Source organism: Triturus cristatus, chromosome 3_2, assembly GCF_964204655.1.
Source record: "Triturus cristatus chromosome 3_2, aTriCri1.1, whole genome shotgun sequence".
Lineage (NCBI taxonomy): Eukaryota > Metazoa > Chordata > Amphibia > Caudata > Salamandridae > Triturus > Triturus cristatus.
The window spans coordinates 784,599,804-784,614,335 of NC_140584.1; the positions used below are offsets into that span (position 1 = coordinate 784,599,804).

The window sequence follows — 14,532 nt, forward strand, 5'->3', positions numbered from 1 at the left end:
TCTGCTGATTTTGCTATGTTTTGGGAAAATGCATGCTGTACCGCAGTCTTGGGAGGCGGGATTTCTCTTCATTTTTATTTTGATTTGTGAGATCTCAAGATTGGAACCTCTAACGTGCACTTGGTCCATTTTCACGAAATGCCTCGTAAATTGCCTTTTATTTTAACTAACATGCCCACCTCTAGCATACATCGATAAAATGCTAAAATAATTCGCCTCTGCTCCAATAAGTGAGTCTGAGGGCCAGAGGAACATGCGAGACAAAGCCAGATAGCACAGAACAGGGAACTGAAATTCTTATAGCAAGAGGACTAGCACAATTTCTGCCCAATCGAATACAGTACTCAAGGTAATCAACATGTGGGTGCAGTAAAAACCCTCTCTTAGTGCATATTAAGGATCAATTTCTGATGACCACATAACCTCAAGTGACAGTCCCGCTTTTGAGCTAGGCCTAAAAACGGCAGTGGGGCAGATAACACATTTATAAATAATCACAAACAAAGCACATTTTAGCAGAATGATCTATACTTACTTCATTATCTAATGCTAAGTACTTACCTATAAAACTATTACGTTGGAAGTAAAAAAAAAATGTTTCACACTTAAAATATAAGCCACTCCTTACAATTTGGAAGCCTGAATTGGGCTGATTTAATTAGATTATGTAATCTACACATATGCTAGTCAATTTCAGTCATTCAAAAAACTTACCATTTGATTGTGCTTCTAAGGTTAGGCTGACTCACTGTGCTGTCATCTAGAAATATTGTTGAGCACGAGCTGTACTTCTTTGTAAGCTGCCCCGGAGATACCTAGAATCGAAGACAGCCACATACCACGGTTTTTTCTATTTCTCATAAAAAAGAACACAGTGTCAAAAGCCGCTTATTGTGCAGATGTGGTTCCACAAGTTTATAGTTGTTTAGCTACAATGCATCAATGTTTGGGCGTTAAAAATGAATGCATCATTCACAAAACACAATCTACTGTATGCACTTCAAATTATCTACGGCAGGTTCATAGTTAAAAAATAGAGTTGAACATTTTTTATTTTTTAAATATATTTTATTTTTATTACGCAAGTTAACGCTCTTTTGCTTTGCCTCCAATTCTCTAATGTACCCCACATTTTTAGTTACATCAGTTAATAAATGTTGTCCTAATCAGTTACTACTTTTTGCATCATGGTTGTTTTTGGCAGTAAAAACCTACTGCCGGTACCAATGTGCGTTATAACATCCATTTCCTTCATGCATATATCATGAATATTGTTCAGCAGCTTCTTCTAGTTATCCTTATACTCACTTGCCGAATACTGGGGTGAGTTTTTCATTAAAGTTCTCTCTCTTTTTCCCCATGATAACTGAGCTTTCCTTCCTAACTAATCATAATTTGGCATGGTGGAGGCGTGGAGTAAGGAACAGGGAGGTCCACCATTGACTGCTACCAGTACAGTATTGTTGATATAGAGGGACTTAACTTCCTCTCCACGGAGAAGCATGGACTCCCTCCCCTGACAAACACTACTCCTGCCTTCTTACTGTGAAATTAACTATCCTTGTCGTAGTGAGTGATACGTACTTTGTTTGATATATTTCAGCTTTTTTGCTGTTTTTGCCCACGTTAATGTAGCCTGGACATGTTGAACCAAAACTAAAGAACGGAACGGTTTATGGTTTAAAGAGTCTCCAATTTCAAAGCGTAGATGTTAACTTTCTGCATTTTCGGTTCGGTTATTAGGTCTTGTCTAAACAGCGAGCATGCGCTGTTGCACCAAAGGGTACTGTATGCAATAAAGGGCTTGGAGCACTGACATCACTTACTATTTGCAGGCTTGATTGCCAGTCATTGTAGCCGGCTTGTAATTGGGTACTATACGTATTACTCACTCCCTTTCAATGTTTTGGAGCATGGACAAAGAACTAATTCATTGTATTTTATTTGGGTCTTTCTGCTATTGGTGCTGTGCTTGCAAGAACTTTATTTTTCCTGCAACATACTTTTTTTTGTTTCACATCAAGAATGTTTTTTGTTTTGGTATTGCATCAGTATTTACATGTTTTTTTCCATTTCTATTTTTTGTTTCCGATCAGCTTGTTTTTTCGTTTCGGCATTGCATTTCCATTTTTAGGTCTCGCATAGCGTGGCAGCGCATGCGCTGTCACTCGGCGAGATTTATTGTTAAGGAGGACTTTCAGAAGAGGGCTTGAAGCCCCGCCCCTCATTTCCATTGGCTGGCATCACCGTTTATGCTAAACGGTGGCCTGCCATTGGAAATGAGGGTTTTGGGTCCATGCACTTTCGCCTCCAATCCGGACTCGGTGGCCTGCTTTGCTGCTGTCGCACAGCACTTTATCTTTAAGGGGCCATGTGTTTCTAATTAGAAACATATGGCCCCATAAAGACTAGAGATCCCCATGCTCTGGCTGCAGCGCAGTCCTCTTTCACTTATTATATATCTGTATGCAATGACAGAAGCAGCAAAATACAAGTTGTCATACACGACCACCAGCAAGGCTCCGTTTAATGGCACTGTGCGTCTTAATCTCCATGTCTGTCCAGCTGCAGGGTTGACTGTGGCGTTACAACCAGAACTGTAGAATTTGGAATTTGAGAACCATGATTGAATCTCGGCGTTCTCAAAATCCTGTGATTCTGGGCACATCACTTCTCCCCATGCCTCAAAACATGAATGTGATCTTGTGTAATTTAACCGATGCTTATGCACAGTGATCCAATATCTTTGGGTGGAGTTTGCGCTATATAAAACTGCAATAAACGCTACATCATCATGGTTTAACATTTGTTTTTATCTTGTTGGTTGGCCTGCTGGGTTGCCTTCCATCCGGGCTAATCTTGCTTGTAGAAGCGTGCGCAGAGCTCTGGACCTCTGTGTGAACTGACCTGCACCAAAACTGATTCAGTGTCGCCGTTAGTTGTCCTAGTCCCCCACAGATGCAGGGGCACAGTCGGCTAGGGCATGCTGTTACTGCCAGTGTTGTGTGTGCTGCGTGATCACGAGTGAGTCAGGAGCTGTGGTCCCTCCTGGGTTCCATGCTCCTACAGATGAGAGCCAGGCCTTTAAGTGGGCCGGGTCCTGCCGGTGCTCTGCTGCATCACTTCTCCCCATGCCTCAAAATATGAAGGTGATCTTGTGCAATTTAACCGGTGCTCATGCACAGTGATCCAATATCTTTGTGTAGAGTTCACGCTATATAAAACTGCAATAAACTCTACTCCATCATGGTTTTACATTTGTTTTCATCTGGTTCCTTAGAGGAGTCGAGCAAAATGCTGCGCATTGGCGGCCTGCTGTGCCACTTCTTTTCAATCTCCTAGTACTTGGGCCGGCTCCTCAGGCATCTCTGCCTAGACCCAGCTGCACGAAAAACCTCATGTGCCTGCGCAAGTAGCCGCTCTTCCTCACACTTTTCAGGTTACTGCTGCTGCACTTTGACTCCAGGGAGGACTTCAGCTGCATGCTGCAGATCCTCGCTGCCCCCCCCCCCCCGGCTACCCCACTCCTGGGGTCTTTAATGGTGCACTCATGTGTGCCCCCGACCAAGGCTAACAGAGGGCACCTTGGGCCCAGCACTGCAGCAGTTCATATTCCTGGAAAGTGTTTGCCTCGAGGTTAACTGCAAACGTGAAGCACTCTTCAATATTTCACCACGCAGCACGCTGTTTATTTGCAGTCTGCACCCATTATTCTGTGCCACTGTGCTTGTGCAAAACAAATTGCTTTCTTTTAGCTACATAAATAAAAACATTCCGATTTTGAAACGCAACGGTCGCTTTATTTTCAGGCACCATTTACGGGTGCTTTTTGTTATACGTTTTGTGTTTAACGCACTATTCATTTGTTTATTGCCTGTAAGATTTATTGCTCAATGTTTCTCATTTTTGTGCTGGAATGAGGGGGAAATTACTTAATTGGCGTTAGTTCAACCCCGATGCACGGCAGGGCTGTTTCAGAGGTCTCCCTTCTGTTGCTCTTCCCCCCACATCTGTGCTTTTGTGGCTCTCTCTCCAGTGTGCCTCTCTGCTCCATGCACTTCCCCACATGACGGACCTGGAATGCTGTCCTGCTCCTCTGTATTCTTTCTGCTCTGCCACACCTTTCACACACAACAGCTATTCATTTTCTCACATGAGCGCCTGCCGAGCTGGGCCTCTTTGCTTCGCTAGGTGGCTCTTTTCCATAAATGAGCTCCATGCCGAGATTTATGGCTGCGTCTGCTACTCCACCCTCCTACAGTGAGCCATTAGACTTCACATGTAATGTCACCAGGGCAGTGTCATAAACCCAGCACACTAGCAGATCAAGACTTTATATTTAGATTACTGTGCACTTTGTATGTCAGAGTTCTAATCCTATTTCAAGAAACATGTTTAGAGATTGTATTTTTAAACATTTGAAATGCTGCTGAAGCTTTATTCATTAAATCTGCATGCGCCACCTAATTTATGTTTAAAAAGTTATTTCTTTTCCAAGTTATGGGCAAGGGATGGTTTAAAGTGTTGCATCCAAATTGTAATATCACCTGAAACCCTTCATTTAAGTACTCTTTCTGGCAGCATCTTCAGGATCTGTGTTTATTTATTTTTTTGGAAATGTTGTGGCGGTTTCGGTCTGGTAACTTTGCATCCAACAACTTACTAAGGCTAAAACAGGCCCGGCAAACACAATTTTGACAGTCCTCCTGCAGCTGTTTTTACCATTATTCATAAAGAATAATAAAAGTACATTCAATATAGCCTTTGCACATACATGCACATTAATCATTGCCACCTAATTACACTCTACTAAATACCAGATAAATATATCCCACATACAACCACTATGCCACATAGCAACCATCCATACAAATGCACTCCACACCATGCCACATAATTCCCATCAGCATAATTTCACTCAAAATACCACAGTTCCACGCCACGCAATTCAGCTCCACACATTTTCATTCTGCACCACATAATTCAACAAACCACATAATTCAAATCAACACACTTAAACAAATGCATCCAATCCACACCTCAAAATTCAACATCATGCCACACAATTCAACTGCTCACCACATAATTAAATTCCACTACATACCACGCTACAAGACAACATACCAATACACATATTTACACTCCATAACACTCAATCCCATTCTACATAATTCCAGCTAATTTAATACCACATAATTACTATCCACATAATTCCACTACACAAATACACACTATTCCACCCCACACAATTCCACAACTAACAAGTGCAGTCCAATCCATATAATTAAACTCCACACTACATACATCCACTCCATAAACAAAAGACATTGTCATTTACAACACCATTAACTCCAACTTTCACTAATGGGAGACCAATTGCATTGCAAATGCTTGTGTTATTGTACTTTGCGGTAGATCTGCTCCACTGTATCTCTTGGGGCTCTACAAACAAATTTGGTGATGGAGTAAATTGTATTTTTCTGAACAACTTTTTAATTAAAAAGTTCTTCTCTTTAATTTCCTGCAATTCCCATAGTTGAAAAAACAAGCATTTGCAATGCAATAGGTCTCGCATTTTGCGAGTTTGAGCTATTGGCAAGTGGGCTGCAGGATGCTGTTGGCGTAGGAGTGGTTGATCATAAGAACTTGCAGGAGACACATGGCCAGGCCTGAAAGCACAGAGGGTCCCTGGTGCTGGACACGGTGCAGGTGCAGATAGGAGGAATGCAGGGTGCCGTGGGCGAGAAACAGAAACCAGTTATGTCACTTCCTGTACGATAAATGATCGGAAATCCAGTGACGTTCCTTTCTGTGCAGATGGTTGATAGGAAATTAAGTTCTCTTTGTAGGTTTCTTCTACTGCCTATATATAAGCCCTCATTTGTGCAATACAGCAGGTTAAACATTCACACTACACATATAGCCTGCGCACCTTTGTGCATGACGGCGTTTACATGCCTGAGCACATTGAAGCTTGGTACAATCAGACTACAGCATTAGTTCTGTATTGAATAGATAATAGTTGGAGAGATTACGGCTCTTCTCAAGAGTGCATATGGAAAGATAAACTGTTTTCAAAGCCTGCGTTCTATACGTTTTAGCTTGAGTAACACAGATGCAGGCCATGGAACTGCTAAGCTCGGCGTTTCGTTATTGCAAAATATCCAAGATAAGGATTGACTGAAAACTGGTAAATTTAAAACTTTGCAATAAACACAAAGGTGTATTATTACCATGAGTGCTTGGCGCTGTACCTGTGTGCGTTCCATCAGTGCTTGGCGCTGCACTGTAATGGCATTCTTGTAAAAAAAAAAAAAAAAATCTCCTCTGGGGTAAAAATCTTTCACAACAGGGCACATAATTTGACAGATTATTTTCCCCTTCTTACTACCATACTCCCGTTGGTGCACTGTAATCATCAGCAAGCCACTTTCGTCCTCATGAGAAGGAATGACGGCAGTCGTTTCACTTACTCTCTGAGGAATACAGCTGGGTTTGGCAGGTACCATGCATGCAGTCGTAACAACTTGGAGAAAAGAAAAAAGCATTACAAATGCAATAGGTCTCGCCTTTTATTAAGTTAAAGCCATTTGCTTTGCTATACAATACCATTAGCAAAGCAAATGGCTTTAACTTAATCAAAGGTGAGACCTATTGCATTTTCAATGCTTGTTTTCCATACAATTGGCATGTATCTTATAGTTAACAGTGCATATTTAAACAATAAAACACAATGATCAAAGCCCCTTTAGAAATTCGAGACATAAATCACAAACACATGTCTATGTACCCACACCCAATACGGTCAACAACCGGAAGGAGTCACATCTATGCAACACCATCTAATGTTTGTACAAGATGCAGCTCTTATAAATGCAATTATGGCGGTTTCTGCAGTGTTTCCTCTAACCCAACGACACTAATTCATTCCTGAGAGGAGATACTTGGACAGGAGCCAGACGGCAGAGACTCCACATGACCCAGAAGCGGTTATATGTGGGCTTTCCTCGCCTCGTGAACCCCTTTCACTGAAAACAGGGTATGCATTCTATTGCTATGTGTTGACATTAAGAGCAAACGCTTTTGCCGCACAGTGCGCATGCGGGATTCAAGGACCAATGGAAAAGGGTTTTTTGTCCATTATGCTCACAAAGGCTGACATCGAGGACTATGCATGGGTAAAGGCATTCTCTCAGCTGAAGCCATGTTAGGACAAGGCCCTTTAAACCAAGCGGAAAGTTTGCATCTTCAAGATTTTTAGGATCGAGTGTAAGGCACAAGTCAGGGGGCGTGGTCGCAGGATAGAGCCCCAACCTTCACAAATTTTAGAAAGACACTATTCCTCTTAGCCACAGGCCAAGGACACTTGGCGGGGTCTCCTTTTATTATTGGACAGCACGCTCACGCCTTTGGTGCCTTGATTTTCTTTTCTTGTGCCACTTCTGACACACGTTTGTTGCTGCTACAAAGTGTATTTACAAGAAGAGTGGAAGTTCACCATAGGTGTTCTGTCCCAGACCAAAACTCCTTACCAGCGCCTATTGTTCTGAAGCCCGAGGGAGATGTGTTATAGCGTTTCTCAGCGCTTCACTGCAGTATAAATGTTTGCCCATCTTTAAGTCTCAGGCAGATACATTTTGTTTACTATCAGAGGGCTTAAAGCCGACACATTGCTTACCACTGGTTGACTTCAAAAACCCGCTCAATTGCTTGCTTCTGATTGGTCAGCTGCTGTAGGCTTCCTTCTCTTTGTGTGTTTGTCAGTCCCTTGGAGCATAGACACATTACTTGTGTCCATCCACTGCTCATTTTTACAGGTGCTACTTTTTCCTTTGTGTTTAGGCACTCTACCAGTGTGTGTCCTTTTTGGCTGTCTCTTTTGTGCAAGTAGCCTGTCTTGTGTTCCTCCCTGTAATTCAGCATCCCTTATCTAACCACTCACCCTGCTTCCTTCGGTTTTCCATGTTCCATTTCCCCACCCTCGTTCTCATTGTCTGTGTTGTCTTGCTTCCACCCCAAGAAGCACAAGTCCACTTCAGCTCAACTAAGAAGAAAACATACAACTATGCCTTCTCTGGTATTGCCCCAAGAATCGGAAACTCTTTACCTCCAAAAATCTTAACGAATCACAATCACTTCATTAAAAAAAAAAAAATAAGAATTCATCATGAACAAATTTCTTCCCTAGATCTCATGACTATTCTCTTCAGTCGCTCGCATGACTATCTCTGGCTACCTAATGCGTTCTTCAGTGCAATATCGACGTTATCCCCTTGCTACACAACTATGCCCTGTATTTGCAGTGCATGAAACATGACATTATGTGGCTATTAATGATGTAACCATGCTATTGACTGTTAATGAACTTGTATTGAATAGGTTGCTACAGCTTTTACTACTTGGCACACTGTAATTCTGTAAAGCTCTCCGATACCCACAAAGGTCATGTTTGCTCTATAAAAACAAGCATTTGCAATGCAATAGGTCTCGCATTTATAAGAGTTTGAGCTATTGGCATTGTAAAATTACAATGCCTTTTATTTATGTTTTGGTTTTAAAACGAATAAAAGGCATTGTCATTTACAATGTCAGTAGCATAAACTCGCATAAAAGCAGTGTGCGGCGTGCAGCAGTGTGCGGCGTGCAGCAGTGTGCGGCGTGCAGCAGTGTGCGGCGTGCAGCAGTGTGCGGCGTGCAGCAGTGTGCGGCGTGCAGCAGTGTGCGGCGTGCAGCAGTGTGCGGTGTGCGGCGGCGTGCAGCAGTGTGCGGCGTGCAGCAGTGTGCGGCGTGCAGCAGTGTGCGGCGTGCAGCGGCGTGCAGCGGTGTGCGGCGTGCAGCGGCGTGCAGCGGTGTGCGGCGTGCAGCGGTGTGCGGCGTGCAGCGGTGTGCGGCGTGCAGCGGTGTGCGGCGTGCAGCGGTGTGCGGCGTGCAGCGGCGTGCAGCAGTGTCGTGCAGCAGTATGCAGCAGTGTCGTGCAGCATGCAGCAGTGAGTAATGCAGCAGTGTGCGGCGTGCAGCAGTGTGCGGCAGTGTGCGGCAGTGTGCGGCAGTGTGCGGCAGTGTGCGGCAGTGTGCGGCAGTGTGCGGCAGTGTTTTGTGTAGCAGTGTGAGGCATGCAGCACTGTGGCGTGCAGCGGCGTGCAGCAGTGTGAGGCGTGCAGCAGTGTGAGGCGTGCAATGCAGCAGTGTGCAATGCAGCAGTGTGCAATGCAGCAGTGTGCAATGCAGCAGTGTGCAATGCAGCAGTGTGCAATGCAGCAGTGTGCAATGCAGCAGTGTGCGGCGTGCAGCAGTGTGCGGCGTGCAGCAGTGTGCAATGCAGCAGTGTGCGGCGTGCAGCAGTGTGCAGCAGTGTGCGGTGTGCGGCGTGCAGCAGCGTGTAATGCAGCAGCGTGTAATGCAGCAGCGTGTAATGCAGCAGCGTGTAATGCAGCAGCGTGTAATGCAGCAGCGTGTAATGCAGCAGTGTGCGGCGTGCAGCAGTGTGCAGCAGTGTGCGGCGTGCAGCAGTGTGGGGCGTGCAGCAGCGTGTAATGCAGCAGCGTGTAATGCAGCAGCGTGTAATGCAGCAGCGTGTAATGCAGCAGCGTGTAATGCAGCAGTGTGCGGCGTGCAGCAGTGTGCGGCGTGCAGCAGTGTGCGGCGTGCAGCAGTGTGCGGCGTGGTTTGTAAACAAGAAAAGCAGACATCAAAGGAAGGGTGGGAGGGAACGAGCATATGGGGTGTAAGTTATAACGAAAGTTAATTGTTGTAAGAGGGGATGCAGGAAGTGGGGCCGAGCGCGCGCTGGCGAAAGCAGTCTGCTGCTTTCAAGTCCGATGCCAGATGCCAGCTTCGCGCTTGAATGCCTCACATGCACTGGCCAGAAACCGCATTCCTAAGGTCTTGTGCCCCTTACTAAATCTCTCTGAATGAGTGAGGCGGCGCACGCGCAGGAAGTAGCAGGTGGCAAATGGAATGCACGTGGTTGTGCGCGTAATCGCCACCCGATCCGCCTGGGAAGCCTTTGGGAGCATTTTCGGAAGCCCCTACATTACTCTCGCTGAGCGATCGCTTACGCGATAGCCAGGCGAGACCTAAAAACGATTAAAATAAATAAAAATTAAACCTGCCTGCCGATGCTCCAGGAGGGCACTAGCAGATGTGTGCATGAACATGCCTGCTCCACCAGGGCACCGATAAATCTGTGCATATCGCATTTGAACCACGAGGACACCAGCAGATCTCAGTTGTGCCGCAGTCTGCTTCATAAATGCACTGTCAGTTCTGTTAGTGTGTCCTGTGATCTGGTCCTCAAGGGCACCGACAGATCTTTGCGTACCCCCTGCTGCACCATCACAGTGGGGTATGCCACCGTCCGCTTCACCAGGGCACTGGCAGATGTGTGTGTGCCCCAAACCATCACATGCATTTTATAAATATTTAAGACGTGCCTCTGCGGGAGCCATCATATCTACTTTACTCCTGATATCAGTGCCTAAAGCAGTCCAGCAGCATAGGAGCGGCTCCTCAGTTATAGTGGAGGAGCGTCACCCCACTCAAATGCTCCTAGAGATGGAGAAATCAAATGGTAATGAAGATAATTACCACTTTATTTTTTGTCACCCCATCCCGAACTGTCAGGACAGGGGTGAGCCGCTGCTGAATGATGGCAGCAGCAGAGGGGAAGGTTGGCTGTCATTTGCACTTGTTTAAAGTGCGCATGTCTCTTTGGTCGGCCGTCTTGCGATGGCCAGCCACACGTGCACTTTGAACCTCTCTAACAAAGCTGTCTTAAAAGAGCTGGGTTACAGAATGAAAAAGCCTCCAGTGCTCGTGCGTGCTGATAAAGGCCGATCCCACCAATTCTGGCGCTGCTCTGTGACAGCAGTGCCAGGATTGGTTAAGAGAGTTAGCTGAGGCCCTGGAGTTACAGGTAAGAAAACAGGAGTGAGGACAGCCCAGCCGCAACCATAGGAAGTACATTTTTATTTTATGTACTACACAGTTTTGATTTTATAAAAATAACCACCCATTTGCCTACCCCTCCACTCACTGAAGTTGGCAGCCACCAAAGCAGCAGCAGCTCTTTGTTCGGGCTTATACATAACTGTTAACAGGCGTGAAAGCCATTTAAGATTGCGGTTCACTTTTGTCGTGTGTCAATCTACAATCGGTGCAAATGACAGCGAAGTGATCTGTTACATATGGCTTTTGGATGGCAAGTTGTGCGCCCAGGCTGAAAAAATGATAATAGTGGTCAACCGGCAACACGTTTAACCCCTTGCATGCCCGCCCCTTTCCCCGCCCAGTGCCGCGCTTAACATTAGCGGGCGGAGTTCATGACGAGCTGGACTCGTCATGGGCACAGCGCCACCGCAGCCCATGACGAGTCCAGCTCGTCATGGGCACTGAAGGGGTTAATGCACGTGAAAATAACCCTGAAAGTGAACTGACCGGGCTCCTTATCCCCCAACTTCCTGTTAAGGCAACAAATGCCATGCACCCAGCCTGCTTCCAGCCCCATTCATTTAGAAAGTCATTGTATGCAACAATCCTCTCCGTCCATTACAGCAAAACAGTGTCTTTGGGTGCCATAAAACAGACCCGTGCAGTATTGTTCAATTAACGTATGCACACACCCACTCCAGAACTATATAGTTAAAGAATAAACTCATTTCATAACTTTTGCCAAACACACGGATTTCAAACAGCCATGTGTGTAACCCCCTGCCATAACAAAAAAAGTGCAATGAAGCGGCTGCTTTTCCCCCCTATGATGTGAACACCACTAACTACATCCAAGTGCTGTTTTTCTTCTACCCCTCACCTCTCCCTCTGTGTCGAATAACTATTCCCCTTCCAGCACTGGCTACGTCATAGTGCTTTTTTATTTTTTTTTTACTTTCAGACATACTGCACAGCAATCCGCTGCTTTAAAACATGGCTAAAAAAAAATGTACAAAGCCAGTTCCTAACGTGCAAGCGATCTATTGGCTTTGCTAATACTTGTTTTTCTAACTGTCAATCTTCTTCACAAGGATGGCCCCCCCAATAAAACATCTACCACATGGATGAGAATGGAAAATACATACTGCCGCTGACCAGGTCAGAAAGGCACTTCAATTGGTTTGATTTAATCCTTACCCTTTCCTACTACATGGGCACAGCACATTAAATGACAGTGAAACAGACCAGACTTCACGTTAAAAAGGTAATGTAAACATAATCCTTAATAAAAGAAAGCATCTCCTCCCCCCTCCCCCCCCCCCAAAAAAAAAAAACGGAGTCCAGGAGTAATGCTAGCTAAATGCACAGGTAGCAGCGCTTTTTCTGTTAAATGGCAAATTACAGTGATACGTTCCACAGTCATTGAAAGTTCAGCGTCAGAACAATAAATTAGATAAGTGCTAATTTCGTGTTGGGCTTCATTTTAACACCAGAGGTAATTGGCATGATTACAAAAAGCACCAACAGTCCTCCATTGTCAAGATCCCATTTCTGTCAAGTAGGCCCAATGATGTTTTGGGATTTGTACATTTCTATTAGCATTTCATTCATGCAATCTCTGTTCGAGAGTCAAGAAAAGAGCTTTTCAGTCCCATTCTCTAAGCTCGAGACTGCTAGGTGGCCGAAGTTTGTGGTCGCAAGACCAAGACAGACGTCCTGATTATGTACCAGTTCAATTTAGGGCTGCAAAAGCCTGAAAGCTGCATCCCTGTGAAGGACGGCGCCATTGTGGCAAGTACACATGGCGAGCAGAGTGTGGCAGCATACAGGAGAAGAGGAGTTGCGCTCAGGATACATTTCTATTGGTGGAGCTGCCTGCAGCACCAGTTATGCAGAATGCTGCAAAACAGTGGCAATGTATTTTCTGTGCAGCGCAGCGTTTTCAAATGAATAAACATGTTCTGTATTTTAGAACCACTTTTCACGTGATCATACAACACTCGGCTAGTATTATGATGTTTACACATTATATAGAAGGAACGCAAAGTGTGCATTACCTTGCAAGGAGGGGGGGGGGGTTATCTTACATATCACATTCTTCTTAGGGGGGGGGGGGGCATGCCTAATTTCCCCACATACTACAGTTGCTTTTGTACTGAGAAGATTCGCAGTGCTGCACTTAATTGTGCAAGTTTTTTTTTTTTTAAGCAAGTCCAACTCTTGTTTGACTTTGGGTATGAAGCAGCTACTGAATGCATTCGAATTATTCTACCCTTCTTGGTCACTGTGCATTGCAGGATTTTCTTAGGCCATGTTAGTATTGGGAATCTTGCATGAAGTGTCCTTCAGAGTACCCGCACCAGGACACAAGGCAGCACTTTTCAGCTATTATGTTTTCCTCTCGTAGCCAGTCCTGCCCAGCATCTTGGCAGTGCCCGAGTTCCGTGGCACCCAAATCTAGAAAGATGCCCCTTGATAAAAGTCCAGCATTTTTCAGGCGATACAGACCGAACACCTAATATTTCATAGCAAAGGAGGACAAACTAATGCTCTGGTAACAGGCAACATAGGCGTAAATCTCTTCTAGAGGGTAGGGCATTATTAAAAACGAATCACCATCGCCACAGGTTTACGGGGCCCTGCGGGGAATGCGTGTGGCATCAACTGTTCCATATTGATGAGGAGACAAAACCAGGCTGCTCCAACGACACTGGTATTGAAGCAGAAAAAAGTCCTGATCAGGGGTGTGTAGTTCAATAGAAGAACAACAAAGCCAAATTAAGAGCTGCTGGCCCTTGTGGCTGGGGAAATGCCGACCAGCATTAGGATGAGCCCTCTGAAGCTGAGCCCTAAAGGGCGCATAGGACATGTTTCAGACTGTCATTCCCAAGTAAAAACCTCGAAGTAGAAGTAGCAGAATTCCGAGAGGTTTCGTCCACATCTAGCACGGATACCCCTAAAATAGCTCTTCGAGCTGATAAGTAGAGTATGGATGTTCCTCAATCAGCCTATTGAGTACTAACAATTAAGCTGAAAGGATTTAGAGGCAAAATCAGAATACCACCAAGCAAGTAGCAGGTTAGACAAGTGCTCAACTAGGCTGAAGATAAAATGCACTGTGGTATAGACAGATTATCTATGTGTTCTAAAAAAGGTCCAAGGCAGTAGCATATGAACTCTTGATTATGTTTTACGTACTGGTTGCTAAGTTTTAGCTAAGAACAAATTAAATGTAATGTCACCAACTTATAACAATCAAGATACATTTACTTACATGATTGATGTGATTACTTTTCCTCTTTTCCCTCACTGTAACAGAGCAACAAAAAAACAGATCAATGAAAATTTCAAATTACAGATAGGTAGGACTGCTTGAAAACTAAAACACAGAAAAAGCGCACACTGTACAATACTCTTTGATCAACAATTAAACAGAGGCGATCGATTTTAAGCTTTCAGTACATTAGGTTCTTTGCTACATTTGAATAACCATGTGCCAAAGCAGAGGTGCTAAAACCATGGCCCCACATAGCTTTAGCAGGTAACAAACATTGTGCGACACAGTCTGGAACATGAACATTAGCATAGAACTTGCGCCACACC

At 44.8% G+C, this 14,532-nt stretch overlaps 1 protein-coding gene across 1 annotated transcript in view; it reads right to left on the reverse strand.

Moving 5' to 3' along the window:
* The window catches only part of CCNYL1 (cyclin Y like 1), a 332,747-nt gene that overhangs the window by 223,463 nt on the left and 94,752 nt on the right, over window positions 1–14,532 (reverse strand). The window contains exons 3-4 of the mRNA XM_085648879.1: window positions 14,204–14,238; window positions 715–815 (exon numbers count right to left, since the gene is read on the reverse strand). Of these exons, the coding sequence (XP_085505005.1) occupies window positions 715–815; window positions 14,204–14,238 (136 nt within the window). The remainder of the gene's footprint in view (window positions 1–714; window positions 816–14,203; window positions 14,239–14,532) is intronic.